The 16,944-nt window shown below is 41.9% G+C and overlaps 1 protein-coding gene across 1 annotated transcript in view; it reads left to right on the plus strand.

The window, feature by feature from the left end:
- Window positions 1–16,251, plus strand: part of SMIM14 (small integral membrane protein 14) — a 75,540-nt gene extending 59,289 nt beyond the window's left edge. The window contains exons 4-5 of the mRNA XM_034772038.1: window positions 10,086–10,234; window positions 12,894–16,251. Coding sequence (XP_034627929.1) covers window positions 10,086–10,234; window positions 12,894–12,926 — 182 coding nt within the window. The 3' untranslated portion in view covers window positions 12,927–16,251. The remainder of the gene's footprint in view (window positions 1–10,085; window positions 10,235–12,893) is intronic.
- Window positions 16,252–16,944: the final 693 nt, after the last annotated feature.

Here is a 16,944-nt window from a genome sequence, read left to right on the forward strand (position 1 = left end):
GGGGGTTGGAGGGTTCATCAAGGAGAAACAAACAGAAGTTTCACACAGTAGCCTGGCCAGTCACAAAACTCGTTTTCAAAGCTTCTCTGATGCGCACCGCGCCCTGCTGTGCTCCTCTAACCGCCCTGGTGTCTGGCTGCGCGTAATCAGCGGCCAGGCGAGTTGCCTCAACCTCCCACCCCGCCATAAATGTCTCCCCCTTACTCTCACAGATATTGTGGAGCGCACAGCAAGCAGCAATAACAATGGGGATATTCTTTTCGCTGAGGTCTGAGCGAGTCAGTAAGCTGCGCCAGCGCGCTTTTAAACGTCCAAATGCACATTCCACCACCATTCGGCACTTGCTCAGCCTGTAGTTGAACAGGTCCTGACTCCTGTCCAGGCTGCCTGTGTATGGCTTCATGAGCCATGGCATTAAGGGGTAGGCTGGGTCCCCAAGGATCACGATAGGCATTTCAACATCCCCAATGGTCACTTTCTGGTCCGGGAAGAAAGTCCCTTCCTCCAGCTTTCGAAACAGAGCAGAGTTCCTGAAGACGCGAGCATCATGTACCTTTCCCGGCCATCCCACGTTGATGTTGGTGAAACGTCCCTTGTGATCCACCAGGGCTTGCAGCAGCATTGAAAAGTACCCCTTGCGGTTTATGTAGTCGGTGGCTTGGTGCTCCGGTGACAAGATAGGGATATGGGTTCCGTCTATGGCCCCGCCACAGTTTGGGAATCCCATTTCAGCAAAACCATCCACTATTGACTGCACGTTGCCCAGAGTCACTACCCTTGCTATCACCAGGTCTTTCATTGCCCTGGCAAATTGGATCACAGCAGCCCCCACAGTAGATTTGCCCACTCCAAATTGATTCCCGACTGACCGGTAGCTGTCTGGCGTTGCAAGCTTCCACAGGGCTATTGCCACTCGCTTCTCAACTGTGAGGGCTGCTCTCATCTTGGTATCCTGGCGTTTCAGGGCAGGGGAAAGCAAGTCACAAAGTTCCATGAAAGTGCCCTTACGCATGCGAAAGTTTCGCAGCCACTGGGAATCGTCCCATACCTGCAGCACGATGCGGTCCCACCAGTCTGTGCTTGTTTCCCGGGCCCAGAATCGGCGTTCCACGGTATCAACCTGCCCCAGTAACACCATGATTTCCACATTGCTGGGGCCTGTGCCTTGTGAGAGGTCTATGGCCATGTCAATTTCCTCATCACTCTCGTCGCCGCGCTGCAATCGCCTCCTCGCCTGGTCCGGGTTTCGCCTTGGCATGTTCTGGCTCTGCATGTACTCCAGGACAATGCGCGTGGTGTTCATAGTGCTCATAATTGCCGCGGTGATCTGAGCGGGCTCCATGATCCCAGTGCTAGCTATGGCGCCTGGTCAGAAAAAAGGCGCGAAAGTAGTATCTGATGGACCAGGAGAAGGAGGGCGGGAGGGAGGGAGGGCCGAGTGACGACATGGCGTACAGGTACAGGAACAGGGAGAAACACAAACAACTGTCACACAGAATGGTCCCCCCAAAGATTAAACTGGAAACCCTGGGCTTAGCAGGCCGTTGATTTCACGGAGGAAGGGGAAGCAAATGAACACAGAACAAATCTATTTTTTACATCTTAAGGTGGCAGCCGACGCTGCAGCATGAGTGACAGCCATACCAGTATGACGATGACGGATACCAATCATAATATGCCATCATCTGCCAAAAGGCAAGGGGCTGCTGCTGTGTAGCAATGCAGCCCCACGTCTGCCAGCCCCACGTCCGCCAGCACCCAGCATCGCCCTCGGCCTCTTCTGGGTGCTTAGCAGACAATATTGGGCAATTGGCAGAAAATAGTATATTATGACTGGTAACCGTCATCATCGAAACAGTAGCATGTCTGCCCAGGTGGCCATGATTGACAGCCATACCAGTACGACGACGACGGGTACCAGTCATAATATACCATCGCCTGCAAGGGGCTGGTGCAATGCAGCACTACGGCTGCCAGCCCCACGGCTATCACTCATGCTACACCGTCTACCGCCAAAAGGCAGTTAGCAGCTGCTGCTGTGTAGCAATGCAGTCCCACGTCTGCCGGCACCCAGAGGACATATGGTGACGGTGAGCTCAGCTGAGCTGAGCGGGCTCCATGCTTGCCGTGGTATGTTGTCTGCACAGGTAACCCAGGTAAAAAGGCGCGAATCTATTGTCTGCCGTTGCTGTGACGAGGGGGGAGGGGCCTGACGACATGTACCCAGAACCGCCCGCGACACTGTTTTGCATCATCCGGGCATTGGGATCTCAACCCAGAATTCCAAGGGGCGGCAGAGACTGCGGGAACTGTGGGATAGCTGTGGGATAGCTACCCATAGTGCAATGCTCCGGAAGTCGACGCTAGCCTCGTACTGTGGACGAGGTCTGCCGACTAGAGCACCTAGAGCATTTTATTGTGTGGACATACACAATCGGCTGTATACAACCGATTTCAATAAAACCGGCTTCTATAAATTCGAACTAATTTCGTAGTGTAGACATACCCTTAGAAAATAGACCCTCTCTCTGGTGCTCTTTTGTTGTTTGTCTGTTCACTCAGCTCTTACAGTGCTGACTCCCATTGTTTCTGCATTCTGAGAATATGCCATACTGAGGGAAGGGAAGGAAAGGCAACCAATAGTTAGCAGTGGAGTACTTTGTGTAGTATTTCTTTTCTGCTCTCCCATTGGGAGGAGGTCCCTCCTGGATCTTGAGCCTTGTAGTGTTTAATCTCTGCTTTTGGCAAGGTCAGTGCATGGTCTACCTTGCCCTTTCAATCTGATCTATTAGGCCTTGTCTACCCTACAAAGTTTTGTTGACAAAAGGCAGCTTTTGTCGACAAAACAGTGAATGCATACACACTGCGAGGCAACTTTTGGTGGCAAAAATGCCCTGTTTTGGTGACAAAATACAACCACCCTGACGAGAGACATAAGGCTTTTTCCTTTAAATTTTTGTCAACGAAGTGCCAGTGTAGACACCATGCTTGATTTTATTCCTTTAATTGGCCTCCAGTAGGTGTCCCATAAAGCCCGTCACGACTGCTCTGGTCAGCAGTTTGAACTCCAATCCGCCCCCCTCCCCCCCTTAGAAGCCCTGGGAATTTTTGAAATTCCATTTCCTGTTTCATGGACAGGTCTCATCTCATCTTCCCAGGTGACCATGGCAGGTTATCACTGCAGAGCTGCTAGATGTGCTCAGTATATGGGGAGAGGAGGCTGTGCAGTCCCAGCTGCGCTTGAGCCATAGGAATTGTGATACTTACAGGCACATTTCTCAAGGCTTGTGTGAAAAGGGTTACGATCGAGACACGCTGCAGTGCAGAGCTAAGATAAAGGAGCTGAAGCAGGCATACCATAAGGGAGCTGCACCTGAGACCTGCTGGTTCTATAAGGAACTGGGTGTTATCCTCGGTGGTGACCCCACATCCACCGCCAAGATCCCCATGGATACTTGGCGGGACTGGAGGCGGTGGAAAGAGGACCTAACCCAGAGGACAAAGTCATTGATGAAGAGGTGGAGTTAGATGATGATGTGGAGCTCCCAGTAGGGTCACCTGGTGGGGCAGGCAGCCAGGAACTGTTCACCACTCCAGAGGTGTCTAGTCAGTCTCAGCAGTTGTTGTCCAGTGAGCAAGAAGCAGGAGAGGAGACGTCTGGTAAGTGGCTGTGGTTTGTGTATGTGGAGGTGGGTTCAGGGTATAGAAATGTACAAGGCTGGCTGTGTTTCTGTGAGCTGGACATCCCATACATTAGCTACACAGGGAAACAGGGTGTTGATGCACGCTGAGATCTCACGGGAATCCTCCAGAGAGCTCTCCAGGAAAGTTTCCTAGAGGTACTGGTAATCCTCTGCCGAGGCTTCCTTGGCTTTGTTCCTTTCCCCATTGTAGGAAAATTTCCTGCACCATTCGGCAATCACTGGTGCAGGGACCAAAGTGTCACACAGGCGAACAGCATAGGAAGCAGCGCAGAAGCCACAAACGTAGTAGATGTACCCTCGTTTCCCTGCTTACCCTTAGCAGTGAGATATCTGCTAGAATGACCCCTGCCCGTGGAAAGTATGTGAGAGTTTTAGGATTTTTTTCCCAGGTCAGCTGCACTACAGCCCTTGCAGAGTGAGTGCCTTTTTCCCCAGGTGGAGCCCCCCTCCCCACCCGGCCAACACTCACCATGCTTTGGGTGTTCACAGAGATGTGTACTAGCCAACGGTCAGTGAGAAAGTGATTGTTATGTTGCAAAAGGTGTATTTTATTGAAATATTTCAATGCTGTGCGTGAATTTAACAATCATCTGTGCATTGTTCCTGAAGATGCATGTGTGTGTCGTGCACCTTCCCGGACCACCCCGCGTTGATGTCAGTGAAATGCCCATGGTGATCCACAAGTGCTTGCAACACCCTGGAGAAGTAACCCTTCCTATTGATGTACTCCGTCACAGGTGGTCTGGTGCCAAATTTGGAATATATGTGCCATCTATCGCCCCTCTACAGTTAGGGAACCCCGTTTCTGCAAAGCCATCCACTATTTCAAGCACATTTCCCAGCGTCATTCTGGTGTCCTTGCGCCGCAATGCTGGGGTGAATTCTGCACATAATTCCAGGAAGGTGTCTTTCCACATCCGAAAGTTCTGTAGCCATTGCTCATCATCCCATACCTGCATGATGATACGATCCCACCATTCAGTGCTTGTTTCTCGAGCCCCAAAGCAGCGGTCTACCCTGTGCAGCTGATCTGTAATGCCAAAAGCAATCTGAAATTGCTCCTATCCATATCATACAGCATGTCAGGCAACTGGGAATCTTCTTCAGTTAGGAACTTTGCGATTAACTCCACTGCCCTTCACAATGTCTTCATGACAGTTAACAGAGCATAGGAGAGCAGTGCGGGATCCATCCCTTCTGACAAAAATTCCGGGGTGCACAGCAAAGAAGGGTAATTGAAAAATTCCACAGAAGAAAGCTTCAAGTCCATGGAGTGCTGGGACAGAAAGCAATGCCTCACGGAACATTGAGCCCGGTCCCAAGATGTGCCTCGATTCATTCCACCTTCCCACAACACCTAGCGACAAAAGATGTCAAGCTGGACTGTGGGATAGGTACCCACAACATATTGCCCACACTGTCAGTGATAGTGCTCCAACTGTGGACGCACTCTGCTGACAGAGGGAGCAAATGTGAACATGACATTCTGATTTTTATTATGCCGATTTTTTGAGTGTCAACATCAGTTTTGTGACAAAACTTGGTAGTGTAGACAAGGCCTAATTTTTTCATAGATTCTAAGTTCAGAACAGACCATTTTGATTATTTAGTCTCGCCTCCTGTATAACACAGGCCATAGAACCTCCCCAAAATAATGCCTAGCTCATATCTTTTAGAAAAACATCCAATCTTGATTTTAAAATTGCCAGGGATGTAGAATATACCATGACCCTTGGGAAATTATTCCAGTGGTTAATAAATTACCATTTCTTGATCATGGCCACAGAGGCAGGAGAGACTAGAAAGAGATGTGTTCTATAGGAGGCTAACCTGAGAAGGCAGGGCACATCCTTGCAAATCTGAAGATTAGTGACGGGGAGGAGAAGGGAATCAAAGACCATAGGGAGAACTGGAGGGGAGGAAAGAACAGAAAAAGAGGGAGGATCAGAAAACTAAGGGGGGAGAGAAGAGGGAGCTGGCAGATGGTAGTGCAGTAGGTTGGACTCCCTTGACTCTTACAAATGAGCACAAGATGAATAACACTAATTTATTTCAAAGTTTATCAGACTACCTGGAAACAAAGCAGGCAATATTTAAGGAGTAGTCATCTGTGACTGTTAATGTTGCAAGTCAGTACAATGACTCAGAAAGGTAGTCTACAATTTTAGTATGGTGAATGCAGATCAGAACTGATGTAAAGTCTCTTGTGATTCATGGATGAACTTTAAGGGTATAATTCAGATCCTTCACATGGGTGAGAACTCCTATTAAATTAAACAAAATCTTTCTGGGATAGAGCAGATATAGGTAGGATTAATAAACTATTAGGTCAGTTGAAAAGTTCTAATATATCACATTTAACCTCCTCATTTCCCATTTTGAATCAATCCCAACTCTGAAGTATTATAACTTAAATTCTAAAGACTGTGAATCATCTTTGGCCATCCACCATGGGCCATTTACACATGAGGGAACCGGTTACACATAGTAATTTCCCAGCACACTTAAACTATGAGTTGACCTTGCCGTGTACACAGGACCGAACTGTTTTTACCATGTACCCTGCATGTTCTCTAGCCCTGCAACACCAAGGCTATAACCTGATTTAGGGACACAACTAAAATAGGGCTTGTTCTCTGTCTGCTCTGCAAGACCAAGGCATGTTTTAACTGTATCATGAGATGTAATTGGGTCTCCTTATGCCGCCCTTCTGTACCTGAGTGAAATTTACTCAATGGGAATAAAAAGAATGTGAATACAGTCAAAATACATTAACATGGCATTGCTAACATAACTGGGTTTTTGACAATTGAAGTTTGTGAAACTGGTTAGTCAGTTGAGTTTCTGCTGAACATAGCATTAGGGTAACCAGTGCCCCCTCAAATGATATGTGACTTTAGGACCAGAGTTAGCAAAGCATTTAAGTACTTGCTGAACTTTTATGAACGGGGTGGACTTAAGCATGTGCTCAAAGTTAAGCTTGTCCTTACGTGTTTTGATGACTTGTTAATGTATATACATTACAGTATACACTCTTGTAATGAGTAATCTAATCTCTCTGTAATATTCCCTACTGCGCTTTAACACAGTACTGTTTCAAAAGCACTACATTAAAGCAGTGGCGGCTCTCAACCTTTCCAGACTACTGTACCCCTTTCAGGAGTCTGATTTGTCTTGCGTACCCCAAGTTTTACCTCACTTACAGAGACTACTTGCTTACAAAATCAGACATCAAAATACAAAAGTGTCACAGCACACTATTACTGAAAAATTGCTTACTTTCTCATTTTTACCATATAATTATAAAATAAATAAATTGGAATATAAATATTGATTTTATGTTTCAGTGTATCATATATAGAGCAGTATAAACAAGTCATTGTCTGTATGAAAATTTAGTTTGTACTGACTTTGCTAGTGCTTTTTATGTAGTCTGTTGTAAAATTAAGCAAATACCTAGATGAGTTGATGTACCCCGTGGAAGACATCTGCGTACTCCCAGGGGTATATGCATATCCTTGGTTGAGAACCACTGTGTTAAAGCACACTAGCGAACCTTTAGTGCACACCAACAGGATCTGCATGGATCAATCAATGTGCAATGCATTAGTACACTTTAAAAATCACACCCCTGTAGTCCACACTACTTCTTCTTTGTGTAGACAAACCCTTAGGTACAAGTAACCATTTCCAGTTCTTTTCTGGTGTTAATAGGATATACACCAGGGTTTTTTTATTTTTATTTTTTTAGTATCAGGAATGTTTTGTTGGTGTTCATTGGTTAAAACCTAAAATCAGAAGCCCTAGAGGGACCTCAAAGGTCAACTAGTCTACACATCTGTTCTGAGGCAGGGTTAAGTATTATGTGATGGGGATGTGATGCATAAAGGCCTCCCAAAGTTTCAAATATTGATGCACCAAGCTGATTAATGTTGTTTCACTTGTACAGAACAAGACTGCAAGCTGAATGCTTGCCTGCACAATTATACATGCTGTTCTGAATCAGTAAATTATTTCATAACTAGCAAACTGAAAGTTACATTTCCTGTTACTATATATTCTCATTTTGCACCTGCTAGATCTCCATCTGACCCATACCGAGAGTGGCTGACCGTCAAACGCTCATTAGAATGTTTTTTTGTAATTGGCATTTATAGTTGAACCCATTCTATGTTAGCAGCTTTTCCAGATTTGAGATGTCTCCATTTCAAAGATTTGAAAAGCAGGAGTTTAATAGCAATTCCTTTAGTTCATAAAATCAAAAGAGTTGTCTCATTGGGTCTGAGAAAGTGCAGCTGAGGTCTAATTTTTCATAATTCATCCCAATTTTTCTGTTATATTTTTGAGTGAATTTTATGTACATGAAGGATATCAGATCGATGCCTCTGGATCATGAAGTCTTGTATTACAGAAGAGCTGTGTTGTGGGCAGCAGTCCTGCAAGCTTCCCCACCATAGCCGATTAGCTTGCCTTAACCCTGTTATGTAGACATCACCTTCATGGATGAGGAAATAGTTCTCTGTGCCCACTGAGCCCTTGGGCTCGCTTGAAAATGCCATTAAAGGGGACAACAGTGATAATAGTTTTCCATTGTGAAAACTTGTGCTCAAGGAACTTGACTGACCCCATCCCACTCACTGCAAATATATCATCAAACAGCTATTACTGGTGGTAACTTCCAGCAAACATTGACTTAGGCCAGATTTAAACCAGCATGGTAGAGGTGAAAGACTCTATATGTAATTGTCAAAGATAATAGAAATGAGTGGATGCTAAAAACCTGCAAATTTCAAGGCCCTGGTTCTCCCTGTGGATTTTCCCCAGACTTTGTGGTTTTGTACAAAATCTAAACTTTCATAAATAAAATCATCTAGCTTTTCTTGTTCTGAAGATTACCTCCCAATAGCATTGCATTAGTTACCTTCTGATGAGTAATACACAAACTACACCACGTAAAGTCAATGACAATTTTGCTGTTGGATTCAAAAGATATATTATGAGCCTGAAAGAAGGAATTCAGCGTGATGGGATGTTAAATCAAATGCTTAATTAAGGTAATTTTAAATACTAGCATTTCACTACTACTTGTTGCAGAAACGTGCAGCTAATGTGCTAAACCTGGCAACACTGATCTCAGGAAAAAGGCTGCATATTTTGAATATGCAAATAATCAGATATTTGGGAGACTTTAAATACTTATTTCTCCCTGGTAGTACAACCAGACAACTCCATTCAGGGGAATTTCTCAATTTTGTGGAAATATGCTGTAGTTCCATTTGTTATTTTGTTGCAAATATCAGTATATCGGCTTCCCTTTTTTATCAGGAGGCTGCCTCTGCCTCCTGCAGCACTCTTCTTCACAGAAATTAAGGACCTCCTGCATCCTGACACACCAATATTTTGGTTTTAGGAAGAAAGGGAAGTAGTTTATAGTAGTTATGCCACTCTGTTAGGGAACATGATCTCAGTGACCACCACACAGCTCACATATTGAGTCAAATACTTAAATGAGAAATCTTTGCCACACCAAGCTCATGACTAATGCCAAGACAGACATCTGTTTGCACAATGTTTGCAATACATAATTTTGAATTTCCATCAAATTTAGAAACATCAGTCTCCTTGGAAACAATTGGAGAGCTAAATTAACAGTAAACAATTTATTCTGAGTGGTTTGCAAACTTCTTTTCGCAAGTAGGTATAACGATCCTCTGTGCTTGGGCTGTGATAGCAGGGTTTGAACCTGGACCTTCAGTGTTAAAAGCAAGCTTTTCCCACTAGCTTTATTAGGCAGCAGTTGTAGTAGACTCCTCCACCTATGTAGATCAGCCAGTAGAGGGGAACAAAGACTCATGCTCATCTACTGTGGGTTACACAAAGAACTAGACGCCTTCCTTGTTCTTTCATATACAAGATTGCTTAAGAGCAAGAGGAGGCTAACAACTCTGAATGCTACATTGGGGTTTGCAGCGTGAATGGCCTATAAAAATGGGCTATGAAAATCATACACCATTCCCCCTACAAGTGTGGAATATTTCACTTATATTGTTATATGTATAATATTATGTTGTTGCTTTGCACTGATATAAGTTGAAAATCATTCTGAACACTGGTCTTTGTATACTCTGCCCCCAGTAACATAGTGTGCTCTTTTTATCTGCAACCCATTAAGAGGGAATTTAATTGCAGCTTTAGGAAATTGGCACTTTTTTGTCAACCTTACAAAAAATTGTGAATCTTAAAGCCAAGCAGACAGAATAATCACAGCTGTGAACCAAAACTGTTGTAGTTTGGTCTGATACTTGTGTTGTTTACATTTTCATGCTGATAAAAAGACTCTGCTCCCACACACTTTTATAATTTAGTTTTCTCTGTCTGTAGTGCCAGGACCAAATTCCTCTGGTGATAACGGCATCAGTATTGCCATGATAATGATGGCCTGGGTGGTTATCGCTCTTGTCTTGTTTTTGCTGAGACCAACTAATCTAAGAGGATCCAACATGGCTGGAAAACCAGCCAGTCCACATAATGTAAGTATGTCTGTGTCTTGAAGCAATCTACCTAAAGAATCTAAATAAAATATCTAGATTTAGGAACATTTAAAAGTACACTACATTATATTCATTAGTTTTTCCCCAAAACTGTTTTCCTATGCTTTCTTGGTACCACATTAATATTAAAATGTATATGTTCCCTTCTGCAAAAGTTTCTCAGACTAGAAATAATTAAGTCTTTTGTTTAAAGTGTGATTATATTCTGAAAAGTAACTGTAAAAACAGCATCTTTTCAGTGAATAGATCTGCTCCCTCTGCCTATTTTATTGACAAAACTAAGGCTATGTCTACACTGACACTTTTGTCCTTAAAACTTTTGTCACTCAGGGGTGTGAACAAACACTCTCCTGAACGACAAAAGTTTTAACGATGAAAAGCACTGGTGTGGACAGCACTTTGTCAGTGGGAACCATGCTCCTGGTGAAAAAGCTACCACCCCTCATTGGGGGTGATTTTATTTTTTCACCGGGAGAGCTCTCCTAGCGATAAAGAGCAGCTACACAGTGCACCTTACAAAGACGCAGCTGCAGTGGCACAGCCACACTCTTGTGAAGTGTGCAGTGTAGACATAGTGTAAGTTTTCACTGATTATACTTCTGTGAGTCCTGCAGGGCCAGCACAGCTAAATCACCCTGCCTTAGATTGAGCTGGATTCTATTCCTTGTGGTGAACCATAAACTGAAGTGTTATGTTCTGATCAGTAATACCCACTCAAACCCACAAGATGCACAGGAGTAACCGAGGGCCTCAGTTTGATCTGCAGAATCTTTATCAAGATGTCAAGAACTGAGATGTGGTTTTAGGATGGTGATTAACACCCCCCCCCATTTTTTTTAACTTTACACTGAGCACATATGATGTGGAAATAGTTGAGATGATAAACATGGTGTAAAGGACCAGGGCATAGATGGTCTGATCTAACGGTCATAGGTGGGGTGAGTTCTCCGCATCAGGGCCAGTAGTCACCAGGCAGGAGTTGGAGGACTCACAAGGGCCAGGTTCCATAAGCAAGAGTCAGGGTCAAGCTGGAGTCAGAGGCCAGAGATCAAGCAAAGTCTAGCATTGCCACAGGCCAAACTCTGTGTGGTTACCCAAACAACTTTCTGGGGCAACCCCTGGGGTTAAATAGGACACTTAGCCAATCAGAGGGCTGCAGGGTACTGTCACTCTGGGTCTCTTGGATGGCGCTTCTTGCGGTGCCTACTCTCCATAGTGCTCCTGGCTATAGCTCTGCATGGGCACGGTGGGAATATCAGATGTCCCAGGCTCTGCAGACCCAGGTTCTAATTCCTAGATCCTTACATATGGAATATCACAAAGTCACCCATCAGAGTAGGACTCCACTTCCAAAACAAAACCAAACTGAACATAGACTTACTGAGGCCATCCTTGGAGTCTGCTGTACAGAAGAGCATAAGTGGGATAGAATGTGCTGTGACGACAACACTGCTGGATTCTGTTGGAAATAATTTTCCTAGTAATTTTATTTTTATCATGACTCAGTTTCCACTGAAGCACTTATTGGTCCAAAGGCCATTAGGTGTTGGTTGCATCCAAAATATCAGTATAAGAATATATGCTCTGATATTCTATGCCCTAGCAACAATTACAGTTATAAGCGTTGGCTGAATACTCACAACAGGTTCAGTCCTGGGAGACACCTTCCCATCATAGCATGGCTCCAGGGGATCAAGGAAAGCTCTGACAAAGAACCTCTAGAAAACTTTGCTTTTTTTATACACTATAACAAACAAGTGATATCATTGCTGATTATCAGAACTTGACTCAGGTCAGATGAAACAGCTTAGGTCTGAACCCTGTCCTCTGCTCTGGTCAAGACAAGATTAGTGATTGGGCCTGTTTCTTCAAGGTTTTCTTATGTTATTTTGCCATATTTCTTTCTAACCACTAAACTAAGCACTGTTTTATAACAAATGAAAAAGACCAATTATTTACTGCACCTGATATCTAATTAGCTATATTTTCTTGATTTCTGTTATCTCAACCCAAACCTTAAATAAGATACGCTGGTATTTTAAAGGTCACTACAAATTTTATACAAACAATCCTCCTTTTTCATTATCTTATTCCTTCTAGGGTTGCCAACCCTCCATGATAGCCCTGGAGTTTCCAGGAATGAAAGATTATGTTGTGATGAAACCTCCAGGAATATGTCCAACCAAAATTGGCAACTCTAATTCTTTCTGGTCACATGCTTTACACCTATCACTCATGCTAAAATCCAAACTCAATTTAAAACCATAGTTCACGTAGGCCTAATGTAGGCCTAAACTCCTACATACTCAAATAACTCTCCTTCAGTTGAAGCTGCATCCAGCCAGTTGTCTTCAACCTGGGGGAAGGTCAGTGATCCCAGCACACTGTCAAGCTGGGAGGAAAGTAAGCAAACAAATAAGAGTGGAAATGGGACCTTTGGGTCTGTAGTTGGGGGTTGGCAAAATCCATGCTGAAGGGAAAAACAGAATTGCGTCTGTTTGTTATTTACTTTGAATATTGGAGGAGGATTTAAAATCAGGAAGCATGTATCTTCTTTGTATTCATTCTTTTTATGAGTCATGCTTGGTAGACTAGAATTTCCAAATCAGTGCATTTTTTTTTCCTTTTGTACAACCAGGGACAAGAACCACCAGCCCCACCTGTGGATTAGACCTTGTAATTCTGGAAATGCTCGACAGCTAAAACCTTGCACGACCAAATGAACGCAAGTGATCAGAGTACTAAATCCCATTCAATACTATTTTCCTTTTGCATTTACATAAAGCAGGATGATATTATTTTGATATGGAACAGCTAGTAGCTATTTCACTTTTAAATTAATTCTTGCTTTATATATTACCATTCCTAGTAGGTGATATTTGAATAAACAATAAGGAGCTGCAGGGGGTGGGGTTTTGGTTGTTGTTTTACTGTGGACATTCCACTCATTCTCTTTTTGTTACAATGATTACAATACATAATTTCTTTGCAGTGGTCTCTGGCATAATTGAAGGAAAATTTAAATCCTTGTGCATTTATAGTCATTCAAAGTTATTTTTCAGATTAATTCTCTTTTTTTCCCCTACATATTTTGGAAACTTAGTTGCAAACATTAGCTTGAGTTTTGGATAGAAAAAGTGAAATTACTTTACCTTTACCTTGCTGTTCAGAGCAGCTTTAACTCTTTGGACCGCTAACCTAGTTTTTAGGCTGTTGCAAAAGCATGGTCATCTGCTGTAATGAATGTACATCTATGTGTGTGTGCACGAGTATGAGCTTGAGAATTATCACCATCAAAAACTTGTCTGACGTGTAAGGAATTTACACAAAAGATTATTATTACCAAAATGAAATTAAATACATTCACCAATAAATGAGCTGTCTGATTCAGTATATTTTTAAAGACAACTAAAACTTGGGCTACTAAATTCTAAAAGAGAATTGTTTACAAACTTTACAAAAAGAAAAATCTAGTGACAAGTATCCATTATAATTTTCTGTCCTGAATATAATCTTATAATAATCAATATCTTAAATTTTTTGCTGCAACACATAACAAGATCAAAATGTTATTAACCAGTCATTAACTTCAGAAAGTTATTGTCACTTACTTACAATTTGGTTTTTACTTATATATTGTAAATATATAAGTAAAAGTAATATATATATTACTTTTGATTCTTATCTGTTCGTTGTTGGTTTGTTCAAAACAGAAATTGCAGGTGAAGATCTACGGCATATATTTTCCCTTTAATGTGTTTGTGTGTGTGTGTGTGTGTGCGCGCGCGCATATGCATCTTCCGTTTGAACTAGTGAGAGTGACTTTTTTTTAAACATACATTAAATAATTTAAGAACATTTTAAAGATGTACAGAAAAGTAACATACTATATTTTTCTTATCAATTTGAGAAAGTAATGAGAATAATGTAAAGGACAGTTTTGTGTGACCAGATGGCTATGGAGGTACTTTCCACAAAAGTAAGGAGAACAAATATACGGGGAATTAATGGCCTGATCCTGCAAGCTTTTACTTACATGAGAACTGCTTACTTTTGCAAGTAGCCATAGGAGGTACTCACATGAGTAAAGATTTGCATAACTGGGCCCTGGAAGAATACCATGTTGGATCCCTTTGTTATCAGAGATAGGGTTGTCCTCCTCAGGGTAAATGGCAGGTCATCCAAATTGTCTTGTGAACATACAGTACAGATCTGAAAAATTGCTTTTATAATTTGATGTACATAACTGCACCACTGAGCTTCTCTGTAGTAGTATGTTGTGTAATACAGCACCTATAGATAGGGAGCATTAGTAAAATAATAATATTGGGCCAAATTGTCTGTTAGCCTGAGGCAACCTTACTGAAGACAGTGGGATTGCAACAGTGTAATCGAGAGAATTTGTCCCAATATGACTGATGGCAGTATAGGCCACAAACACTGTAAGGATATTACTAGGATACGCTATCAACTGCTAGTTTTTACCTAGTACATCTTTGTTTGGAATAACATTATGAACAGTGTAGGTAATGTGGTATCTTTTTATGGAACCAACAAAAAATACTTACATTGCCTACTATACCTGTGGTTCTCCCCACCACCCCCCCACCCCAGGAATCAGTGGCCAGGGCCGTCCCTAGGGATATATGGAGCCCAGGGCGGAAGTGACAATCCGTCACTTCCGGGACCAACCCGTCACTTCCAGGACTGACTGCGCTGGCCAATCACGCCGGCCTGTGGGGCCCCCCAAAGTGCGGGGCCCAGAGCGGTCGCCCCAATTCACCATACCCTAGGGACACCTCTGTCAATGGCCAAAAGTCTTCAAACTTGGTTGCATTAAGTTAAAAGCCTAATTGAAGGGGCTTCATTTCAGAGGTACTGAGCAAACCCTGCTCCTGTTGAAGTCAGTATGACTTGCAGGTACTCAGCACCTCTGAAGATCAGACCACTTCTATTTAGATGCCCTAATATGTATATAGAAGGCTTGCTTTGTGCACCCTGCTTTGAAATTTTGGCCAGTATATAGTCATAGATGTTTGCACGTTGTAATCTGAGAAATTTTTAATTATGTTCTGTGTTGAATCAACTTTTTTTTTCTTAAAATTTTGCTAGTCAAAATGTTGTCCAAATGGTTTTATACATATGTACTTTCCTTATGTAAATTTCTATTTTAAATTTTCTATGTGAAAGAGAAGCAGTGGAAATGTTGTATAGCAAAATGTTTTGCTACGTAGCCAGGCCACTATCCCATGCCAACATGTATCCCTTTTAAATTCTGAGATATTCTCTCCAGTATGTAAACTTCAGACCAATATTACTGCTTAAAGTAAAAGTAGCTATTATAAGGCTGTATTTTGTCACTTTTATTCATGTTATTTTACTCCGTTTGTTCCATTGTAATTAGTTTGACTATTGTCAGAGAATGTTCTAACTGCAGCATCATTAATAAGGGTGGCAGAATCTAGCCCATAATAATAATTTGTGATGAAATAACTGCATCATGATTACAAAACTGAACACTGTAAATTTTAAGAGGAACCCCTTGGAAGAGATTAGTGGGATGTAAAGTTTAAGACCATGATCAATTTTATATTAAAGGTTTGAGGCTCAGCTAATAAGAGACAAGTTGTAGAAATTAAAGAAATAAAGAAGAGAGTTTAAGTTTATACCTTCGTTTATAACTTTGTTAAAATAATAGTATTTTAGCATCTGCTTAACACAATTATTATATTCTGAAATGAAAAATCATGTGTGTTCATATAGTGTCTGCAGATCACTTAGCCTTGTAATGTTTGTTACCGAAAGATGAAAAATGATAATGTGATGTACCTGATGTAAATTGGTGGTTTAAAATGTCTGAATCATGCCAAACAAAAATAATGTCTGTGCCATTTGAGGTTTACTATTAATCTTCTACTGAGTATTTGGAACTGGGATAAAGGGCTTGTACTATGCACTTTTTATTGACAAATAAATTTCAAATCTTAGTAACCTTTTGTTTTTGTCTGAATTTCTTGATAAAATCAAGATTGCACCTATCTAAGAACAACTTTGACTAATTTTAAAGCTCATCTAAAGTGATTTAGCAGTTAAAAAAATAATCAACCAACAAATAGCAACAAAAGATTAGATTGTTAATCAGGGCTAATTACAAAACACAACATTGTCATGCATGGGTTCTAACTTTTGATATGAGCACAGACCTACATACAACCCAAGCTAGTCAGAATAAATGGTAGCAAGTTCAGAGGTTTAAGATACTTTGAGGACCAAGACAGGGATTTCCCCTCTGCCCTTTGCATTGGAACGTTTGGCCCAGAAAGTTAGAAATAGCACAATAGAAGGGGTAACAATAGCAGAGACACAACATAAAATTGTGTTATAGTAGAACCTCAGACTTATGAACAACTTGGAAATGGAGGTTCGTTATAACTCTGAACAAAACTTTATGGTTGTTCTTTCAAAAGTTTACAACTGAACATTGTCTTAATACAGCTTTGAAACTTTACTATGCAGAAGAAAATTGCTACTTTCCCTTTATTTTTTTAGTAGTTTACGTTTAATACAGTACTGTGTAGTATTTGCTTTTTTTCTTTTTCTTTTTTTCTGGTCTTTGCTGCTGCCTGATTGTGTACTTCTGGTTCTAAATGAAGTATGTGGTTGACTGATGAGTTCGTAACTCTGGTGTT

Source organism: Trachemys scripta, chromosome 5, assembly GCF_013100865.1.
Source record: "Trachemys scripta elegans isolate TJP31775 chromosome 5, CAS_Tse_1.0, whole genome shotgun sequence".
NCBI classification, from domain to species: Eukaryota; Metazoa; Chordata; order Testudines; family Emydidae; genus Trachemys; species Trachemys scripta.